Source organism: Tamandua tetradactyla, chromosome 23 (assembly GCF_023851605.1).
Source record: "Tamandua tetradactyla isolate mTamTet1 chromosome 23, mTamTet1.pri, whole genome shotgun sequence".
In the NCBI taxonomy this organism is placed as follows: Eukaryota; Metazoa; Chordata; class Mammalia; order Pilosa; family Myrmecophagidae; genus Tamandua; species Tamandua tetradactyla.
In genome coordinates this window covers 55,361,569-55,384,555 of record NC_135349.1, presented here as the reverse complement: position 1 = coordinate 55,384,555, position 22,987 = coordinate 55,361,569, and the positions used below count along the sequence as shown (strand labels likewise).

The 22,987-nt window shown below is 56.8% G+C and overlaps 1 protein-coding gene across 1 annotated transcript in view; it reads right to left on the bottom strand.

Moving 5' to 3' along the window:
- PKD1 (polycystin 1, transient receptor potential channel interacting) overlaps positions 1–12,368 on the bottom strand; it is a 51,723-nt gene extending 39,355 nt beyond the window's left edge. The window contains exon 1 of the mRNA XM_077142152.1: positions 12,166–12,368. Within this exon, the coding sequence (XP_076998267.1) occupies positions 12,166–12,368 (203 nt within the window). The remainder of the gene's footprint in view (positions 1–12,165) is intronic.
- Positions 12,369–22,987: the final 10,619 nt, after the last annotated feature.

Sequence of the window (22,987 nt, the reverse complement as noted above, 5' to 3'; positions counted from 1 at the left end):
AGTGGCCGTGGCTGGGAGTAGGCTCGGGGGGTGAAGAGTGGGGCCAGCAGGGTAGGCGCTAGGCGGCCCAATGGGGCAGGGCAATGGGAAGCTGAGGGGCTACATGACCAGTGACACATGAAAGGCCCCCCACCCCCACCCGAGGGCGGCACTGCTGCTGTGAGTGCCCCGCCACGGAGAGAGACATGACAGCTGTGGACACCAGCTCGGCCACATGTCAGAAGACACAGAAGCTTCTTACCCCCAAACCCAGGAAGCTGCAAGGTGACTCGCCACCACGTGCTGGGAAGTGGGCCTCACATCGGGGAGCAGGGGGCACCCCTCAGCATCCCAGCCCCTCCTCCAGTCGCGTGCAGAAAGCGCAGGGTGCAAAACCTGGGCTCCCCCACGCACAGCAACTGTTGGCAACAGGGACATGGAAGGGACACGGCTGTGTGTGCAGCAACAACCGTTGTTTTGCTTCTGAAATGGAGAAATGGGGTCCAGGCTTCTGCAGCACGAGCAGACGGGCCAGGAGAGCGGCGGGAAGAGGAGCTGGTGGGAGGGGTCCAGGCGCCGTGGCAGTAAACTCCCAGTGAGCCCATCAGGGCAGCAGCGCCGGCTTCTCCTCAGCTCCACTCTACACACCACGGCAAGGACAGATGGGCTCTCAAAGCCCGGGCCAAGCGCCTCCCCACGGCACCCGACAACGGGCCACAGGCGTCCACACCGTCCCTCGGGGAACAGGACAGGTTGGCAGTGGCGCACGATGGCCAGACCACCTGTCTAGACTTTCCACCTGCTCTGATGGTTCCCATGGCCTGGACACAGGCCCACAGCTTCACCGCCCCAACCTCCCCCCGCACCTGCACCCCTAGTCGCCCCCCCTCACCGGCGCCCCCAGCCTTCCCTGCACCGGCGCCCCCAGCCCTCCCCACACAGGCACCCGTGAGCTCACAGGGACCGTTACAGGGACAGAATCCTCAGCCCGGGCCTCAGCAGAGGAGCGAAAACGAGAACTCTAAAACATCTCTCCACATCCTATACTCTGGAAAACCCATCAAGAGTGCAGCCCTGGGAGCTACCTGGGGGCCACCTGACCTCCCTGGCCAATGGCTCCCCTGGATCTCTGCTTGTCCCAGCCCTTTGGGGGCCCCACCAACCCCACCAAGTTCCCTCTGAATCCCGCTTCCTGCCATATGCTCCCCACCCTCCTGGCCATAGCCCTCAGCACAGGAAAAGCACCAGAGAGCCAGCAGGAGCTGCTGGGTGCCCCCAGCCCAGGGAGCCAGGGCCAGGGTGGGGCCAGGTGGCTGCGTACCAGGCCCCGCGCTCTGGCCACACTGCCCCAGCCTGCTCCAGGGTGAGGGAACCTGCATGGGCAGGCCGTGGGGCTGGTGTGCAGTGGGGGCCAGTAGACACCGGAGGAGTCTCTCCGAGCCCCAGGGTCCACAGCTCAAGCCCGAGCAGCCACTTAGCCAGGTCTCCACCTGCTTCTGCCATCATTGCTCAGGGGCAAGGCCAGGCCAAACCGCGTGGGCCGGCCTCATCTCCCCCAGCCCCGCAGCTCCCACCCCCCACCAGGTGACATCATTGTGGTCTGCCCCACACCCGCAAGGAAACAAACCCTGGCCCCCAGGAGAGGTCGCTGTCTGCAAAGCTTGGGAGGTGGGGGAACCGGGAGCTGCCAGAGGACAAGGCTGAGGCTAGCCGAGCCCCACTGGACAAGACCCATGGCCCAGCCTGGCACCACCCCAGGAGAGCCTGAGCCAAGTGGGGCCATCCTCTAGGGCAGAGAAGAGGCCAGAGGACCCTCTAAGACTGCCCCAAGCCCTAGCCAGTGACTTCCAGGGACCAGACAGCCAAGGTCACCTGGGGATGACTAGAGGATCACATGGGGTTGGGGGGGTGACCCGGGACAGGGCCAGCCATGCGTGTCCTCCCTTGGCACCGGCCACCCCAAGTGCCAGGGCCCAATACCCACCTCCACGGCACGCAGACATCGCCATGTTCCAAGGGGTGGGGCCCCCCCTCACTGCCTGTGCCCTCCGCTTGTCACCTTCTTCCCAAACCTCTAGGTGAGGGGACTGGGGAAGGAGAGGGCCTGGAGGTGATGGCACCTCCTCCTCCTTCCTCCCCAGGGTGCCCAGCACGTCTGGATGGTCAAGGCTGCCAGCCTTCCAAATGGTCCCCAGGGGGAGGAACCCGTGTCCCTGCTAGACACCCAGCCCGCGAAGCTCCTCTCTGTGGGATGCACCCAATCAGCGGTGTGCCCTGACCACGTCGCAGAGGGGCACTGCTTCCACCCACAGGCCAGGAGGCCTGTGGAAGCCCTGAGGTCCCCACCTCAGGAAGCTGCAGCTGCCCCTGCCAGCCCCATACAGGGCACTCAGCCCTGGTGCCTGCCACCTGCCTGCTTCCCAAGGCAGGCCCAGGAGAGGCACAAGAGGGGAGGGGAAAGTGGGGGAAGGCAGGAGAGGGGAGGGAAGGCTGAGGAGAGGGGAGGGGAGGGAGGGTGAGGAGAGGGGAGGACAGAGGAGGGCTGAGGAGGAGAGAGGGGATGGAGGGGGAGGGGAGGGAGGGAGGGAGGGGCAGGGGAGGGCTGAGGAGAAAGGGGAAGGGGAGGAGAGGGGAGGGAGGAAGGGGGAGGGGAGGAGATGGGAGGAGAGGAAGGGGAGGGATGGGGAGGAGATGGGAGGGGAGAAGGGGGTAGGGCCGAGGAGGGGAGGGGAGGGGAGGGCTGAGGAGGGGAGGGGGAGGGAGGACAGTGGAGGTGCTGGGTTGTGGCCCCGCAGGTCCTGCTGGGCAGCGAAAGCAGGGAAGGGCTGAGTGTCAGGGTCTGAGCAGAGGAGGCCCAGGCAAGGGGTGCATCCCAGGCTGGGGAGGAGGCCGCAAAGAGGCGGGAGGCGGCCCCACAGCCCCAGGCCCCCCCGCTGAGGCCGGGTGCCCACTCTGCAGTCGGGACACTGGGCGGGGCCTGGGGGCAGCCCCGAGCCCCCGAGGAAACATCTGCACATTCCAGACCCGTGTGATCAGCGGCGCGGACGGGCGCCAGGCCCCAGCCCGGCTTGGCACCCCCGCCCCAAGTGGCCGCGCCCTGGAAGCAGGGCCTGGGGAAGGGCTGGGGCCCCCGCCCGCCTTAAGCACAGAGCCCCCCACTCTTCATGACGGGCAGCCAGAGGCTCCTGCTCCCCGCGGGGCCTCAGGCCCGGCCCCTGAGTGTGGCCTCGGTCTTCCCAGCTGTGGGCTGGGCGCCCTGAGCTCTCCCCAGGGGCCAGACTCCAGGGGCCAGGCCACAGGGGCCCAGACATGGCCTGCCCAGCCGCAAGGCCCAGGAGGGGAGCCAGGCCTGTCCCCAGGCCCTTGGGGTGGGGCAGCGGGGTGGCCGGACCCACACACCACAGCCCCTCCACCCTGCACAGCCACATGGTCCGGGCAAGCCCGGGCCAGGCTGAGGGGACAGCTGAAGGGACAGCTGGTGGCCAGCACCACCCCTCAGCCTGGTGCACGGCACGCACCACTTTCCCTCCCGAAGCTTTCTGTCCCTCCTGCTGGCAGCCACTGTGGGCTCCCCTCGCCGGAAGTGTGGATGTTTAAACTAACGTGCTCCAGTGTAAGAGAGTGGGTTTGAAGAAAAGCATGGACAGCGCCGGCTGGGGGGCAGGGGCTGAGCAGCGGCGGCTCCTCCCCAAGCCCGCCCTGCGGCTGCGGGACAAGCCTGGGCCCCGGCGCCCCTCGGCCAGCTCCAGACAGGACCCAGAGCGCTTCGCCGCTGGCTGGCAGGGTGGGGACTGGAAGGGGACCCCATCTTATATGGCGTGTGGGGGCTTCCACTGGACTGTCTCCAGGGTGTGACATGGGGGAGGGGTCCTAGTGAGGTGACAGTGCTGCTGAGTACCCTCCGGGGACCCCCAGGCAAGGGCAGGGCCAGGGAGCCAGGCCTCAGGGTGCTGGGAGGAAACGGGGCGCTCTTCACGCTGCGGGGACTCGCAGCTCCTGAGGAGGGCCATCCAGAGACCAGCCCACCCAGGGTGGCTGGTGAGCCCAGGGGCAGAATGTGGGCATTCCCCGGGTGTGACTGCAGAGGAGGCCCCTGCAGCCATGGGCTGGGGCTCACATCCGGGGAATGGTACAAGGGCAAAAACGGTACAAGTCCAGCCCCCTGGCCTCCCCCGAGAGCCCCACCCTCAGCCGCACTGGCCCCACAGCCCCCGAGGGGCTGCACCACCCCCCTTCACAGACGTGCACCCCAAGGCTCGGAAGAGGCTGGGCAACAACTTGAACCGACCTCTGGCTCCAGACCCACCCCGGAGAAGGGCTCCGTGAAGGGGGCGGGGGGAGAAAGGCAGGCCAAGGGCCCGCGGATGGCAGGGCAGCTGCCACCACCCACAGGGCCTCAGGGCAGGGGGTCGGAGGGCGCACATGAATCCCGGCAGTGGCTGGTGACACGGGGCTCCCGGGGGCCATGTCTGCCAGGGTGGCCCCGGCCAGGCCTGGGGCCAAGCGAGCCCAGGAGCTCTGTCTCCCGTGGCCCGAGGTGGCCTCCTCCTTGGCACAGACACCGGCGGCCCAGCTGCCACGCCACGGAGAACGGCGTGTTCCAGGGAGGAGGCCATGAGCCGCATTTTCCAGCCGCGGCCCGGTCGGCAGCAAGACTGCGGGGCGCTCAGCCAGTGCCCCGCGACTGGGCCCCCCCGGCCAGCGGGATGACAGAGCCCCCCCAGAGCAATGGGCATGCCGGACATGGTGCCCAAGCCCCAGGCAGCAGCAGGAGGGACGGATGCTTTTCTCCCGAAGCTGGGTGGGCCAAGCCTGTCGGCTCTCGCTGCTGGCGCTGGCCACTGCAGGGCGTCCAGACAGCACGATGTGTGTCTCCTTCCAAAATGGCTTCCTCGGTGGATCCCAGAGCCAAGCACCACCACCTCCAGGAGCCAGGGTCTCACACGCCCACCCACCTGCAGAAGCAGCACGGCAAGCAGTGCAGGTGGCAGAACCCCCACAGCCCAGGAGAAGCCGGGGGACTCACAGAGGCAGACCCCGGGCCTGGTGGGGCCCAAGGGGCTGTGGCAAGATGGCACTGCCTGCATGGCCTGACTCTGAGGCCAAGGCCGAGTAGACTGAACGCCAGAGGCTGCAACAGGAAGCTACGAGGAGATGCTCTAGCCTCTAGCCTCTGGGGGAAACATGCGGTGAGTCTACAGAGACCCAGGAAGGGGAGAACCGAGTCTCACACACACTTGGTACAACCTTTCCAGAAGGCACCTGGCATTAGCTCCAGAAACGGATTCCGTTCTGTCTGGGCCAGCCACTCTCATACAGGTTCACCCGACAACATACGTGTCCCTGAAGGACCCCGGGCAGCCCATGTATACAGACCTGGGGCGGGAATTCAACACCGTCGTGGTGAAAACAAGAGGACAGGCGTCCTAGCTCAGCCCACACCTCGCAACCCTGCCAGGTCACATAAAACCACGAGTTGCTACCAGAAGCCAAACCCACGAAGAAACTTAGATAAAGGCACAAGGAGAACAGGCCAGGCCACACCGATCCCAGCAGCCACTGGCCCAGCTATGGTTAAACCAGGGGAGGCAGAGAGGCTTCTTGAAGGTTGGGTTTGCTGCACCGGGTACTGAAGGGTGTGTAGGAGCCCACTATGATGCTGAGCTGTACTTCTTGGGTCATGGCCAGGACTCAGGGTTGCCTCCAAATCTCATGCTCTTTTTTTTTTTAAAATAACTTTTCCACTGTATAGTATTATATATATATGTATATATACTCACACACATACACACACAGAGCAAAGAAATAAAAAAGCAATAGTTTTCAAAGCACTCTTCAACAAGTAGTCACAGGACAGATCCCAGAGTTTGTCATGGGCTACCATACCATCCTCTCAGATTTTTCCTTCTAGCTGCTCCAGAATATAGGAGGCTAGGAATCCTAAATATTTTTTTTATCACCACAATTTTCTTCTTTCTTTTTTGTGAAAAATAACATATATACAAAAAAGCAACAAATTTCAAAGAACAGCACAACAATTAGCTATAGAACATATTTCAGTATTTGATATGGGTTACAATTTCACAATTTTAGGTTTTTACTTCTAGCTGCTCTAAGATACTGGAACCTAAGAGATATCAATTTAATGATTCACCGATCATACTCATTTGTTAAATCCTATCTTCTCTGTTTAACTCCACCATCACCTTTGATCTTTCTATCCCTTTCTTTAGGGGTATTTGGGCTATGGCCATTCTAACTTTTTTCATGTTGGAAGGGTCTGTCACTAATATGGGGTAGGGAGATGGAACTAGCCGATGTTCTGGAGAGGCTGGGCTAGGTTTCAAGACTTATCTGGTCCAGGGACCGATCTGGAGGTTGTAGGTTTCTGGAAAGTTACTCTAGTGCCTGGAACCCTTGTGGGATCTTATATATTGCCCTAGATGTTCTTTAGTATTGGCTGGAACTGTCCTGGTTGGGGGTTGGCAGGTTATGATAGGTAGCAAGGTCTACCTGAAGCTTGTGTAAGAGCAACCTCAGAGGAGCCTCTCGACTCTATCTGAACTCTCTCTGATGCTGGAATTTCATTAGTTATACTTTTCCCCCCCTTTCGGTCAGGATGATTCTCAGGCTCTTACACTCTGTGTGCTCTAAAGCAGGCAGGTCCGAGGAGGCAGGGAGCGTGGAGGGGAGGCTGAGGGGGTCCCTCGCCCCGGAGGCCGCAACCCTGTGAGCACAGCCAGTCTCAGTGCCCATGTCACAAGTGAGTGTCACAGGTAAGGCACTTGGGGCCTGGCACTAAGCAACCAGCTGGGGTCACAGGGGAAACAGAGGATGGCGCAGAGGCTAGGGCCAGAGGCAGCAGCTCAGCAGTGGGGGCGGGCGGGTGGGAGCTGAGCCTAGAGCCCCTCTGACCCCCTCTGAGGACCCTTTGGCCACAGCCCCAGGACCCCCAGCCTGCGAGTAAACTGACAACATCTCAGCTCGGCCTCGGCGACCCCGGGAAGAGACGGTGCCTGGGCTGTAAAATGGGATGAGCAGTGGCTCCGGCCGCAGCACTGCGGGGAGGCCCCAGGGGCAGGGGGCACACAGCAGGGCGCCAAGAGACTGGGGGCAGCAGGGCAGGAACACATGCCCTGGGCATCGTCTTGGGGTGGTTTCCTTATATATAGAAATTCCAAGATATAATTCACGTACCCTAAAATTAACCCTGTTAAAGTACACAACACAGGGGCTTTTCATATATGCACAGGGCTGAGCTGCCGTCATCACTCTCTGGTTCTAGAATATCTCTCTCACCCCAAAGAGACTCCCCATGTGGTCGCCCCAGCCCCCGGCACCTCACTGACTGTGGACCTGCCTACTCTGGGTGCGCTCCATAACGGACTCATGCGATACATGGGGGTCTTCTGTGCCTGCTTTCCCTCACGGAGCAGAACACTTTCTAGGTCCTTCCATGTGGCTGCATCATCAGTGTGTCATTCGGCCCTACAGCCAAGCAACCTTCCCCTGGGGTCCCAACCACTCGTCTGCCAATGGCCACCGGGGCAGTCTGTTTTCTGGCTGCTGTGAACAGACACGGACAACTGTTCGTGGTGTTTTGGGGGCTCCTTGGGCCACAGCTCACCCAGCTGCGGCAGTGGGCTGCAGGGCGACGCAGATCCCTGCTAGGACCGGCCTCACTCAGTTCTTTCACCCACAGACTCACAACCGGGCCTGCAGGGTCTCCCTGGGGAGGGGGTAGGTCAAGGAGGGGGTTTAGGGCCCTGGCCACCTGCTCCATGCTCAAAGCAGCGGGGGTCCCGTGGAGCTCCTGCCCATGGGGGCAGTCCGGCCAGAGACTCCTGGCCTGCCCCTGGGCTTTTGAGGATCAACCCTCTATGGAAACTTCCGTCTCACCCAGAGGTGCCCACTCTGGGCCCTGGCCCTCAGGGTCAGCCCCGTGGTACAGACCCCTGAGGACTCCCAGCGGACACCTAGCCCTCACACTGCAACCACTCAAAATTCATAAAAACAAGAGTCTGTGATATGAGCCCCCCCCACGAAGTGGGCAGAGCCACATGGCCCCAGGGCCCAGGCAGGGGCGGGTGGCAAGTGCCCTGCAACGTGCACTCGGGACACTCCTCTCTCAGGCTTTTAAGAGTTCACTTGAAAATAACATAAAGGGCTCCCAGCTGTTAAATTAAAAGACACAGAGAGTGGCAGCCACACGCCATACCCAGAGGTGGTGCTGGCACACTGCTGGCTTTACTTGGGACTTTATAAAAAGAAAGCACTGAGGGTGGAAGAAGATCTCCCTGCCCGACCGCGTGGAGAACGGGGCACCTCCCTCCCGCCCTCGTCCCTAACGGGGAACCAGCATGACACACTCGTTTATACTTTGAGGGCCCAGGTGCCGGAGTTGTGGGGCGGGGGGAAGGCCCTCCCAGAGTGGCCGGCCATCTTCCTAGAAGATGTCCCAACCCCACTGCCTCTGCTCAGCCCTCTGCCACCCCCACCCCCAGGCCTCCCCATACAGGCCCTGCTTCCCCTCACCGCCTCCCGCCTCGGGAGCTCCCATGACCTGTCCCTCACTGGGACGGTCTCTCCAGGCCCCAGGGCAACTCCTGACTAAGTTCTGTCTCAGATTTGACATCGCCTCGGCTGCAGGTCCCTCCTGTTCAGCCTCTCAAAGTGGCCCTCCGTCATCATCTGCGGCCTGGCCTGCCAACCCTGGCACGGGGCAGTGCACAGCAGCCAGGCCCCGGCCTGGTGATGGTCACAGAGTGGGCCAGCGGGAGGCCACGCTCGCAGCTCGCAGGCCCTGGGGCCGACAAAGGAGCTTGCAGGTGCTCTGCCACCCAGCGGCCCCCAAGCCAGCTACGCCCAAGCCAAGACCCATGGCGGGCAGGGCTCCCCCAGGCTGCCTCGGCCATGGTCACTCCCCCACTCTCTTCCATTCAGGGGCACAGGCAGCAAAGGGCCAGGCTGCAGGGGCTCCCGGCTGAGAGAGGTGCTAAGCTGCCAGTGTTTTACACCAGTGAACCAAGTACCTGCCGGACCTCTGCCACAGCCTGGCCCTGGACCTGACACATCCACGGCAGGAGACGAGGTCTGGGCAAAACCCCCTGGCCAAAATCAGTAGCCCACATCACCTGGGACGTGGTCCTCCACAAGTGGCCAGGCCCGAGCTGACCCCTGACCCACATGCTGCAGACATTCCACAATGACACGCACATTCTAAATCGGTGCCATCCCAGATGGTGGCTGGGAGCCACGTGTGCCACCCTGCCCAGTCCACACACAGCCCAGAGGGCGGAATGGGCCTTCCAGCAGCGCCACAGCTGCAACACCGCAGAGAAGCCGCCAGCAACAGGCACCTAAGGAACCGGCCTCTCCAACAAACCGCACAAGGAACAGAAGGGATGGGAGGAAAGAGTTTGAAAAAACTAACTACATCACGTGGCCCCATTTGGATCTGAACTCAAATTATTTCAGAAACGGAACACACTGGGCACTTCACAGACTTAGGAGTCACCAGTGACTCAAGGTAAGGCCAAGGCGATGGGATGCATCTGCAATGCTTCCGGAGAGACGGGGAGGGGTGGGGGGGCGCTGAGACGGGGTTCAAACAGTGCAGGTCGGGGGAGGGGTGGCAGGCAGGCCCCCTCGGGTTCACTGTGCCATCCCACCACTTTCCGAATATGTTCAAATTCGTGGTAATAAAGTTTTAGATGCTGGAGGGCAGCAACGTTTTGTCAAGTACGTCATCTTTTCCAAACCACCACCTCCACAGCAGCATTTACCAAGAAGGGCTGAAGCCTGACGACAGAGCCACACCCGTGCTGTGCGCCCAGAAGCCCCACATCCCTCGCGGGCCAGCCCTGGGCCTCCAGAGGGTCTGGACCCTGCTATCCTGAGCGACTCGGGCTGGCCCAGGAGACTTGAATGCAGGGGTGACCACGAGACAGTGCTGACCAAGCTGTCCAGGGGCCTGGACCCACACACCTTTGGTGGAGTCTGGACAGCCCCTTCCACCTTCCCGCCAGGGTGTGCAGGTCTGATGGCAGACGGGCCTGGGCACAGGTGATGGTTTAACATAAGTTTCCAATCCAGCCCCTCAGGAATCTTCCTGAGGCCACCCGGGGCGGGGGGTGTAAGGGAAGGTATAGACCTTCCTTTATTTCTCACCTAGCTACTAATGTGAAGTGACCCCAGCACTTCGCCTGGCAGGGTCCTGTCGTACACTCGGGGACCAGCTGCCCTGGGAATCCGGCCAGGCCCCAGAAGCCCCCTCCTCCAGAACCCAGGACCAGAGCCTGGGGGGACACAAGCAAGGCAACACCTCGAGCTCCCTGGAGCACCTCCAAGGGTCCCCAAGAGCCCATGCCGCTATAGCCCCTGGCCCACCCACTGGAGCAGGTATTTCCCAGGCAGCTCCCAGGGCCAGGACTGCGCCAGGCACTGGGTGAAGCAGGAGTGAGCAGCAGGAGCTCAGCCTGACTCCCAGAAGCTTCCAGCCCGGCAGTGAGACCAGAGGCAAGAGGGCACCAACTACACCTACAGTGCCGAGAAACAAGCATGGGGGAAGTAGGGGGGTTCCAGCACAATCACAGGATGCTGGGGCAGGTAAGAGAAGGCCCATCTCCGTGACAACAGCCGTGACGGCAAGCGCTCCACATCCAGGAGCCTGGAGGACCCCTTCTCCTCCCACTCCGAGTCCACCCAGAAAGTACCCACCCCTGCCAGGGCAGAACCAACCCCCTCCCCAGCAGACATAGCACCCAAACTGACCTCAGGGTTCTCACATGGAGTCACCCGGAGAGCACACCACAAAACCTGACAGGCTCGGGGGTGTGAAGAGCTCCCCAGGGATTCCAACATGTAGTTAGCAAGAGATGAAATTTCAGTTTAGGAGCCTGGCGGATGCCCAGAAATGTAAACACAACCATGGGGCTTGGGGTCCACAGGCTTCCGGGGACAAATCTCAGCCCCCTGCACCCTTTCCAATCCAGCCCTGGGTCCTGGGCCTGCCCTGTACTGGGTGGGGGGTGGATAAAGCCCCGACTCTGAGATCCGACCACAGCTACCAACCTACTGGCTATGAGACCTCCAACAAGTCACAGCGCCTCTGTGAGCCTCCAGTTCCCTATCTGTAAAATGGGGCCTTAACCTCAGGGAATTCCAGTAAGGATGAAACACACCAATTCATAGCACGTGCTCGGAACGGGGCCCAGCTCTCCACACATATCAATCAAGGCTGCCTGTCATCGCCACTTCCAAAATGTCAGTCTGACAGTATCTCTGCAGCGTTCTAAACCCATCCAGGTCAAGCCCCTGCTCCCACATTTCCAGCATGATGTTGAAACCTCAAGCAGGATATGCCCAGACCCATCCAGACCTCAAACCACCTGGGCCACCTTCCCTCCTGTCTGCATCCCTCACTGTCCCCCTGCAGCCCCACAAATGGGGACGCACACTGCACATAAGCACCACCTCTTCCCTCCTCCCTTCCTCCTCTGCCTCGCCTCACCTTCGGCCCCTCCTGATGCATCAGACCAATTCTCACACATCCTTCAAATCCTTGCCGGTCACCTCCACCCTGTGTCCCAGGTGCAGGGACTGCTATCTCCTAGGTTCCTCCCCCGGGTTTCAGGGCCTGAGTATCCTAACCCCAGCCTCAGGCACATTCTAACTCATCTCTGGTTAGCTCCCTAATTAGCGCTGAAGTGCTCGTCTCTCGACCCTGCGCGACCTCTCAGCCCCGCCCCGGCACGCCGCCACGGGCCTCCTGCAGCTCCTGTTTGCGGAGCCCCAGGGGCGGGAGCTGTTTTCACAGGCCCGGAATCTTCCTCTTCGCCCTGGACCACGCCAGCGGGCCCACTGCCGGCCGCCGCTCCAGGTTTTCCTTATTTAGTCGGGCCGGCATCACCGAGCTGGAGCCTCGCCCTGGGAGAGGCCTGGCCGGCGCCCCGCTTTCCCGCCTCGAGGCCGGCTAACGCGCCCACGCCCTGCGAGGCCCGCCAGGCCCGGCGGCCTCCCCCCCGGCGGGTCCGCGCGGCCAGGCCCCCGCCGCCCCGGCGATGCTCCGGCCCAGGCCGCCCCTCTCCGCCCGGCGCCATGGCAACCGCCCGGCCCGCGTCCCGGCAGCGCTGACGGCGGCCCCGGGGGACGGCGGCCCGGGGAGGCGGCGGCGCGGGTACTCACAGCGCCGTGGCGTCGGCGGGGATGTCCAACGCGGGCCCGAGCGTCCACAGCCCGCGGCCCGAACAGTTGACCAGGCAGGCGGCGCCCGGCGCCGGGCCGCAGAGACAGGGGGGCGCGCACGGCCCGCAGGCGCGCCCGGGGTCCCCCGCCAGCGCCCCGAGCCACAGGCCCAGGCCCAGCGCTAGCGCCAGGCGGGCGGGCATCGTCAGGGCGCCGCGCGCATGGCCCCGGCCCGGCCCCCAGGCCCGCCCGGCGTGCGGGGACCGCGGCCCAGGGAGACCGGGCTGGCGGGCGGGCTCAAGAGGAGCCCGTGGATGGCATGGCGGGCGCGGGGCGGGATCCGGGGCGGCGGCGGCGGCCTGTCTGGCGGCGCGACGCGCGCTCGGCGCTCAGAACCAGGCCGCGCTCTCCGTCCCCCGCCGCCCGCTCGCGCGCTCGCGCTGCACTGAGGCCCGCGCCGCGCTCCTCCTCCTCCCGGCGCGGGGTGGGCGGGGCGTCCGGAGGCTCCGCCCAGCGCTACAGGGGTGGCCGCGGGGCGGGGCGTTCGGAGACTCCGCCCCGTCGCCGCAGTGCGGGCTGAGCCGCGGTTCCTCCTCCGCCCGGCGGGGGCGGGTTGGGGCGGGGCGTCCGGAGGGCCCTCCCCCCGGGCTGCAGGCTCCGCCCCGATCGGTTACTACTGTCCAGCTCCCCCGCAGTCCGCACAATCGGAAAGGCACCAGCGGACAGGACGGCCGCGGCCGATTCGCGCGCCTCCCACGGCTTCTGACTGGCTCGACCACTGTCGCAGCCCAGGCGCCTGGCACACCGTAGGCGCTTAATAAATACCCCTTCTGGTGCCGCTCCTCCGGTGACGGGGCCTCACCTGGGCGGGGGACTGCTGTCCGCGCCCGCTTCCGGCCGCCGGCGACTGCTCGCTTGCTGTTTTTTTCGCGGCTGCGTCGGGCTCGGTGGCGCGGCCCTGTCCTCGGGCGTTCATTGCCGAGGCAGCACGCGGCCGTGGGGAGAGCACAAGCCGGGCGACCTGGACGAACTTGCAAGCAGGCCACTTGCAAGATCTGGGAAAGAGCCAGACCCAGATCCCTAGAGTGTGCGATTCCATCATGGAAACGTCCAGAACAGGCAAATCCATCAAGGCGGAAAGCAGATCAGTGGTTCCCTGCAGTTGTCAGGAAGAGACGGGAAGCGACAGCTAAGGGGTGCCCGGTTTCTTCATCGGGGCTCAGCATGTTCTGGAATTAGACGGTAGGGATGGTTGCCAGCTTTATGAAAATTAAAAATTACTGAATCATGTACTTTGAATTTCTAAGGTATGTGGATTACATTTCAATAAAATAATAAATAAATATCAAAGGTTTTTAAAGACTTAAAGTGTTTAGACTAAGAAGTGGATGTCCCTCATTGGTGGCCCTTGCGTCATGGCAACCCTGTGGTGGCCTCCCCTATTTGCAGCTCTACCTGTGCTTGTGGGCTCTCTCCGCCAGGGTCTCACACCCAGGCCCCCACCCGCCCCCAGGATCAAGCAGAGGTCCTCCAGCCAAAAGCCAGGGCAGCATCCGTCCAGGATCCCACAGCCGTGTTCCATTCTCGGGGCGACCCCTACCACCTTCCTTGTCTTCAACTCCATGCATACGGAAACCATTCCTACCAGGCAGGAAGGGCCTCCTGGCAACAGGGAGCAGACCACAGACCTCACGGACCTGTATGCAGAATCCTAGAGGAGTGCTTGGGCCTGAGAATGGTGGCAGGGGCTAGAGGTGAGCTGGAAGTTCGGGTCTAGGTAACAGACCTAGCCAAGGCCTAAGCCAAACTGGGGTTGATGGGTGGTGTGGTGGGGGGAGGGCAGGAGGCTCAAGTGGGAAGGAGCCTGAGGGCTGGATGTGGGGACACGGGAGAGGAAGGGTCTCAGATGGTCCGTACCTCTAAGCTGGGTGCCAGGATGGATGCAGGGGCCCTGGGAAGGAGGGTGCAGAGGGGAAGGGTGAGGAATGGTTTCTGGATACCTGGTGCCCGGGGCCATTTGGCAAGATGTCCGGAGTGCAGCTGGAGGTGGGGTAGGAAGCTCACCCGGCGCAGAAAGAAGACTCCAGAAGAGGTGGGAAGGAGAAAGACCTGGGGAGGAGGCCGAGAGAGAGCCCAGAGAAGTAGGAAGAAACTGAGGCACAGTACATGGAAGTCAAGGGAGAGGCTTCAGGGGAGAGGTCCATTTGTTCTGCAAGATCGGAGCAGGGCCTGGGGTTGGGGGAGGTATGAGCTCCTTTCCAAGCCCCCCTTATTGCGCAGGCCCACACTTACTCTTGCTTGAGGCTCCCAGAACTCTCCACTGTCTCTCCCTTACTGGCCTTTCCCCACGCTGTTCCCTTTGTCTGCAATACTCTTCCCTTCCACCCCTATGAATTCTTACAGATTCAGCCACGGTGCCTCCTCCTCCAGGATGCCTCCCCAGCTCCCCCTCTCTGTTCTCATTCCCATAATAAACCCACTCAGGGGACATATATTTATGGGACCTCCACTAAAAGCAGAGCATTTGTCCCCACACCTGCTGGTTTTCCCACTGACCACATCCTGCCACGTCACCTGTATGTTGCCAAAGACGGGTCACTCACTGATGACCTTTACAACGTGTGTGGTGAGGGAGGTGTTGGTAGCGAACCAGATACCAGCAGGTGGCCGCGGCAGGTTGTATAGATGTGACATGGGTCCGCTCTTTCAAGGTGCTTGGCTATGAAAGGAGAGAGAGAAGCAGGGCACAGGAGAAGGGCACGGATCAGTGCTTTCTCATATGGCAGAAAGGTTTCCAGACTAAGGGAAGCAATGCCAGCAGAGAGGGAGAAGCAGATGAGAGAGCAGAGAATAGGAGGATTGGTGGAGAGAATTTCCTGAGAGGTAGGAGGGGGGAAAGGAACCCATGGCTTCATTCCCCATCCATTCATTTGTTGCCTTATTCTATTGAACCCTCACATTTCCAGGAGGTGGGTACTATGACAATTCCCTTTATTTTATTTTTTGTTTTGAATTTTTTTTAAATTTATTAATTAGAAAACAATAACAACAAACAAAAACATTAACATATGATCGTTCTGTTAACAATTCCCTTTATTTAAATGTAGTAACTGAGACACAGAGAGGTTAAGAACCATATTAGGTTGGACAGCAGGTAAGTGGCAGCACTGAGACTTCATTCAAACTCAAAGTTTTCATTCCAGTCAAATGATAAACCATCAAGATCCAAGGACTCATGATGAGGGAAGAGACCCCCAAAAGAAACAGTGGTACAAAATGAGCGAGCAGATGGATCAAGTCTCAGTGATTGTTCAAAGGCGGCTATGGAGTGAAGTCAGCAGTTTAGAAAGGTTTTCTAAAATAGAAAAGACATATGTTTAAAAAAGAAAAGTAATGATTATCTGGAAATGAAATTTGAGATTATTTCAACACACCTGTGGTAAGACAGAGAAAAAAACATGTGCCAAAGATCTTTCTGGTTCAGGGAGGGGGGCATTGGAGAAATGTTTAATTCCAGATGCAATATAGAAGTAAAGGTTTTTATGAACTGTTAATGATAAAGATTAGCATAAAAGAAAATAGAAAACTAGAGGGAGGGGGAGAAACAAGAAAACCAGATCAGTGCAAGAAAGAATTAAAAAATGAAACAATGAATCAGTGTATTAATCAGAACAAATAAAATAAAATAGTTTTGAATAAAAGCAAGTATGTGAATGATCACAATAGATGTAAATGAATTAAATTCCCCTGTTAAAGGACAAAGATTCTCATATTGAGAAGAAATTCTAAATCTGGGTAAATGCTATTTCTAGGGCTACAGCTAAAACAAACACAGGCATACCTTGTTTTATCATGCTTTGCTTTACTGATCTTTGCAGATATGGTTTTTTGTTTTTTGTTTTTGTTTTTTTTGCAAATTAAATGTTTGTGGCAACCCCATGTCAAGCAAACCTATAAGCACGATTTTCCCAACAGCATGTATTCATATTGTCTCTATTCACATTTTAATTAAGGTATGTACGTTGTTTTCTTTTTAGACATAATGCTATTACACACTCAATAAACTACAGGATAGTGTAAATATAACTTTTACATACACTGGGAAATCAAAAATTCACATGACTCACTTTATTGTGATATTTGCTTTATTGCAAAATATGCCTGTAAGCCTGAAAGTCTGAAAATAAGGAGCTGGCAAAATGAAAACACAAAGAAAGTTGGAATGGCAATATTAATACCAGAAAATGTAAAGCAAGAAGTATTGAATAGAAAAAAATCAGCTTTTTTACACTTATGAAAGGTACAATCTATGTACAACAGATAACAAACCTCTGTGTTCTCATAAGCAGAATATCATAGTATAAAGCTAAAATTATTAGAAATAAAAAGAATTTGTCCAAAGCAAAATCACTGTGAAAGACTTTATCACATCTTCCTTTGAATTTTGTAAATAAAGTAGACAAAAAAAGTCAGTAAAGATAAAAGAGAATTTGAGTACCAGTTAAGAATCTCTACTGTATTAATGTGATTTGGGCAAAGGAGGAAAGGGTTAGGTCAGTATTCGGTTTTAGGCAACAGTGCCTCCTACAGGTTATTCTGGGTCCTGCACCTGCTCAACCCCACACACCTGGAAATCAGTCCAGGCTAAGGTGGGTCTCTCACCTGGGTAGAGGGCTTAGGGAACTGCCCACAGAAGGCCCTGGGACAAGACTGGTGTCCTGACAGTTAGGAGGGGACCCAGATAATTGAAAAGTAAATCTGATAAACTATACAAAGGCTATACTTTTTTAAAATGTTTAAAAACATTTTTCGATGAATCATATATGAAGCTTTGAATGAAATCTCTTTAAATTCCCCAGAATAGAAATCAGATGGCTACCTTCTTCTAGTACAATGCAATACAGCTGGAAACGAACGTCAGTTTCTTTTTTTTAAAAAGGTAACTACTGGGCATGAGGACACTTTTGTGGATTTTAGATGTTCGTTATTTTGATGGTGATGACGGTTTTGTGGGTGTGATACAGATATCAAAACTCATCAAAGTGTGCATTTTAGATATGTGCTATTATTCCATGTCAGTTAGACCTCAGTAAAGCTGGGGTTTGTTTTGTTTTGTTTTGTTTTTGTTTTAATCTAACTACTTATAGTGACAAAAGCTAGAGTGTGGTAGCCAGGAACAAGAGATGGGAAGAAAGGATCACCACAAAGGGACATGAGGACCCTTTTTAAAAATATATATATATAATTTTAAAAAATTTTTTAAATGCCAAAAAACACCAAACAAATGCAAACATTCTTAACTTTTGATCATTCCGTTCCACATGTATAATCAGTAATTCACAATATCATCACATAGTTGCATATTCATCATCATGATCATTTCTTGGACTATTTGCATCTGTTCAGAAAAAGAAATAAAAAGAAAACAGAAAAAATTCATACATACCATACCCCTTACCCCTCCTTTTCATTGATCACTAGCATTTCAATCTGAATTTATTTTAACATTTGTTCCCCTTATTATTTATTTTTATTCCATATGTTTTACTCATCTGTTGATAAGGTAGGTAAAAGGAGCATCAGACACAAGGTTTTCACAATCACACAGTCATATTGTGAAAGCTATATCATTATACAATCATCTTTAAGAAACATGGCTACTGGAACACAGCTCCACGTTTTCAGGCAGTTCCCTCCAGCCTCCTCATTACATCTTGACTAACAAGGTGATGTGTATTTAATGCATAAGAATAACCTCCAGGATAACCTCTCAACCATGAGGACCCTTTTGAGGTGATAAAAATGTATCACATCATATTTGTGATGATGGTTACACAACTATATATTTGTCAAAACTCACCAAACTGTACACTTAAAACTGGCAAAAGTTGTTGTATGTAGATTACACCTCTGTAAAGCTGATCTTTAAAATTTAACCATTTGGAAATTGAAATACTCTCTTTTTAGAAACTCTTGGGCCAAAAAAAAAATCAAAGTTAAAATCAGATTATACAGAAATGAACAGTAATAACTATACACCATAGGCAAACTGTGGGATGCAGCCAAACTATACTAGGAGAGAAATTGAGTGTCTGTTGTTTTTATTATTAATCATGGAAAAATATGTTTATGAACTAAGCATAGAGATGACAACGTTCTTGAGAAATAACTATAAAATAAACCTGAAAAAGTAGAAGGAAGGAAATAAGGATACCAAGAACAGAAATTAGTTATTTTAAATTTTTTAAAAGAGTAGCTTAATTGATTAATAAAATCAAGAGCTATTTTTAGCATATAAGGCTATTAAGACTTAAAACAAAAAAAGCTTGCTGGCAAGTGTGACCAAGAGAGGACAAGATAGAGAGAAGACTAAAATATAGATCATTCAGTTTAAGAATGAAGTTTAATTCACAAAATGAAAAAAAAATTGTAACTGTAAGAGAAAATTATGAGCAGTTGTTTGCAGCTTTGAAATCTAAATGTGTACATACACACACACTCTGTAAAAACTGACTTTTCAGAGAGGTAGAACACCTGAATAGACCGATAATAAAGGAAGAGATTGAAAATACACCAAAGAGTCATGCCAGGAAAAGACACTTATTCCAGGTTGTTTCATGGGCAAATTCTATCAAATGTGGAAGGATTAGATTATTGTGATTTCATTTATACTCTGAGGCAAAAGAACACATCTTAATTACTTTATGAGTCTAGCATAATCTTAATACTTAGACACGGCAGAGAAAAAGGAGTCCATAGCCTGTGATTTTTAGGTCTGCCTCAGCCACAAAACCCTTGTTTCAAACAAAATCTTACACAAAATCCCAAAATGGAGAACCCGAGTGCCCCAGGGGAGGCTGAATTACTGCTCCCGGAGCTAGCCAGAAATCTGTCACCCTCTCTGGCAAAAGGGACTTTGCAGATGGGGTTAGGAGTATTGATGGAAGATTCTCCTGGATTCTCCCCATGAGCCTTAAATGACTCAGAAGGACCCTTATGAGAGGGGGAGAGCGGGTGATTGGCTGGTGGAAGAGGAGACAAGGTGACCACTTGAAGCAGAGATTATAATGACGTGGCATGTGCCACGGCTTGCTTGAAACCACTGGGAGCTGGACCAAGCAAAGACCCGATTCTCTCCTGGAGGTTCCAGAAGGAAGCAGCTCTGCCAACACCTTGATTTTGGCCTGTAAGACTCATTTAGGCTTCCGACCTCAGCCTGCGTGGGAATGCGTCTGTGCTGCTTTACACCAAGTTCATGGCCATTACTTCCAGCCACAGCAGGAAGCTCAAACGGATGCGTGAAGCTCACGGCGCAGTCCCCCCTGAGGGACGCCATCAACTATCAGCTTGCCTGTACGGTTCGTGTTATCGAAACGGTTGCAAAGGTCATATGTTATTTGTGTAAATAAGAAGGAAATATTCATGGCCCAGTCCAGGGGCAGGCACAGCACGGATTATCGTGGTCACACCAGGTGTGCATTTTATGACACCACACTGACACGGAGCCCCTGGGCAGGCACCTGGAGTACATGACCCGGGACGCCCTGTGCTGCCCGCTGCTGCTGCAGCCAGAGGCCCCACCCCCACCTCCCAGGCCCCACGGTGGCTGCCAAGAGTCCCCCAGAGCTGGCTCTGGAAGCCAGTCTCGTCCTTTACTTAAGCCACGTCCTCCTCTCCCAACACCCCCAACTCGGTCTGCTCCATGGCCAGGGGGTGCCACCACTGAAAACGGGTTCCCAGCGCCTGGGTAGCGAGACCCGCCGCGGCCACCAGTCAGAGGTACAGGAGGTGTCGGTGACAGCTCGTTCCCTTCCGTGGCCTGAGCCCTGCAACTGCCCCCCCTCCCCCGTGTGAGCCACTGCACTGTGGCGTGACGATGAACGGGGTCACACCTGCAGGGACACGCCTGCTACCATCCCAGGGTGGGTCCCTTCCTCTTCAGGCAGGATGAGCCCCCAGGAAGGGCCATTGCCCTCTGGCTGGAAGGTATGAAGGTGAGCCGTTTGCAGGTGGGATGTGCCCTCTCAGGAATAGGACTCTCGGGGTGGCCTCTGCACACCTTGGCCCGGGGACAGCGCCCAGAGGCCACTGGCCATCTGGGGGATTGAGTCTCAGAGGTCACGGCTTTCCGGGGACCGGATTCCTTTCTCTTTCGGGTGGGAATCACATTCCGCGCCGCTGCAGGGCCTCTGCTGCCGTCTCCATGGCAACGTTCACGCGGCTCGCATAGAACAGAAGGTGTTTGAGCTGGTAGGCACCGCGGAGATGAGCTCCGCCCACCCCTCATCTCACAGACGGGGAGCAGGCCCAGGGAGGGTCTGCCACTCGCCCAGGGTCACACAGCCAGCTAGGGACCCAGCCAGGGCCTGCGCCCTTGGGAGCCCTTCCTGGCCAGGGGCCCTTCCCCTGAGAGCACAGATAGCTAAGCTCAGACAACTCACCTCCTGGGGGCAGCTGAGAGGAGAACGGGCCTGGGGCCTTTGCACTCCCCCCCCAACACACTCAGCTAGAAGACCCCTGAAGCCCTGTCTTTCCCATGCAGCCCCCCAGCCCTGCATCCAGCAGGGGACACCGTCCTCAGGATGCTCACAGGCTGGTGAGAAGGCCAGCCCTGCCCTGCAGGCACCCCTGGGAGCAAGATGTGGGAATGGGGGGAACCAGGAAGACTGCCTGGAGGAGGGGGCTCTGAGTGTGGGGATGAAGCTGGAGGGCTGGGAAATGGGGGTCCAGAGAGAGAGAGCCTGCCCTAGGCCCTGTTCCCAGAGGCTTGTCATGCACATGTCACCCCAGAATCAGGAGTGATCAGGATAACAAGTCAGGGGCAGAGGGAGGCCTGGGACTCAGCTGTCTGAGGGTACGGGGGGTGGGCACAGGAATGAGGTCCGGTGTGTACCCTCCCCCACCAGAGGGATGGGAGGCTGTGGGCACCCCTCCCCAGGAGCATGTTCTCACCCCCACCCCTAGCACAGCCTCAGGGCTCCCCTCAAATGCAGGCCCTGCCTCAGGGACCTGTCTTGGCCTGCAGGGGTCTTCTCCTGTCCAGGGCTGGAGATCCTGAGAAGCTGGACATTCCTGGGCACAGCCAGGGCCACCCTCCCGTCTTCCCCACCAACTGGGCCCCTTTCTTCCCTGGCTGGCAGTCAGCTCTGCTCATCGGTAGATGTGTAACAAATGATCCCCCCAGATACTCATGAATCTGGAGTGTGGGAAAGGCCCTGGGGGGCCGGCTGACCCCTGCTCAGCACGGCGTCAGCCAGGCGAGAACAGCCACTGCTGAGTGGCTCCTGTACTGGTTTGGCCAGCAGATGGGTCCCTTGCCCCGTGGGCGTCTCCCCAGGGCCACCTGGACGTTCTCACAGCAAGGCAGCTGGGCCCCAAGACCAAGTGTTCCAGGAGGCAGGAAGGGGAATCTGCCAGGCTCGTAAGGTCTGGGGCCAAAAACCAACACAGAGTCGCTCCCTCAGTAAGTTGCTAGTCGAAGCTGTCACAGCTCCTGCCCAGGCTCCAGGGGAGGGGCAGAGCCCCACTTCTCAATGGGACAAGCAGCAAAGCATTTCTCATCTTTAATCCAGTCTCCGCACCATGGACTCTCACCTCCTGGCCTGCGGATCCTGCCTTTCCTGGAGGTTCTCTCTGACCCTACGACCTCTGCCCCAGGTGACCGCCGTCCCCTCAAACGCATCCCCAGCCCACCTCTCAGCACCCTTCCCAAGCACGGCGTCTCCACTCTGCTCAGACATCTTGTGTGTCTCCCAATCCCCCCCGAACAATTTCCAAGTTCACACACATGATGCTCAAAGTTCCCTGACAATCTGCCCCCCTTTCTACCTCACCAACTTGATTATCTCCCATTCCCTCCAAGCAACCGGGCCACACTTTGGCCTCTTCACCTCTGGGTACCATGAGCCTTCAAACATTTCCTGCCCCAGCCGATCTGCTGCTCCGCCTGCTCTCCTGTTGGGATCCTGCTCAAACTCCAACGCCCAGGGCAAATGCTCCCTCCTCCACAAAGCCTTGCTCTCATTATGTGACACCCCTCTTGCCCCTACTGCAAATTGGGGCATGAGCTGCATTAAATCCTTGTTACCAATGGCATGCCCTCCTGAAATGGGGCCTCTGCTTCTAATTCACATTTCTTTCATCAGTTTAATAACTTACTGAGGCCCAGAGCTGGCTGCTGAGGATGCAGCAGTGACCAAGACAAGCTGGTTCCTGTGCCCAGAAAGCTTGTGTTCCAGAGGGTGAGAAAGATGGCAGATGGAGGTACCAAGAGACATGACGATCAAAGATTGGGAGGATGGCTGGCAGGAACGAGAGTAGGGTGCTGTGTGGCAGGGGCACCAGATTGCCTGTTTATAAAACAACCCAGAGGTCTGGAGTTGCATGTGAACTCTCCTAATTTTAAAGATTGCAAGGGCAAGCATCTCTCCTCTGCTGCCAGCGCCCTTCCCCTCCTGGCCTCCCTCTCTCTTCCTGGTTGCCCCCATGGGTACCCAGCTCCCCCTCGCCCCCAGGCTGTTCTGAGCAGCTTCAGGCAGGAGGAGGTGGGGCATCCACTGCCCAGGACCTCAGGGCCATCAGGCACATCCAGGGGTAGCCACCCAGGGGCCAGCAGACACACATCTGGGGATCAGCGTGGAACAGGTGGGTGGCTGGAGGGGTACAGGGAGCAGAGGTCTGTGTGTGTGTGTGTGTGTGTGTGTGTGTGTGTGTGTGTGTGTGTGTGTGTGTGTGTCAGGGGTGGTGGTGATAAAGCTTCCCAGGCTGACACCTCCCGGCCATGACAGATACCCCAGGGACTGGTCACCTTCAGGGGCCTATG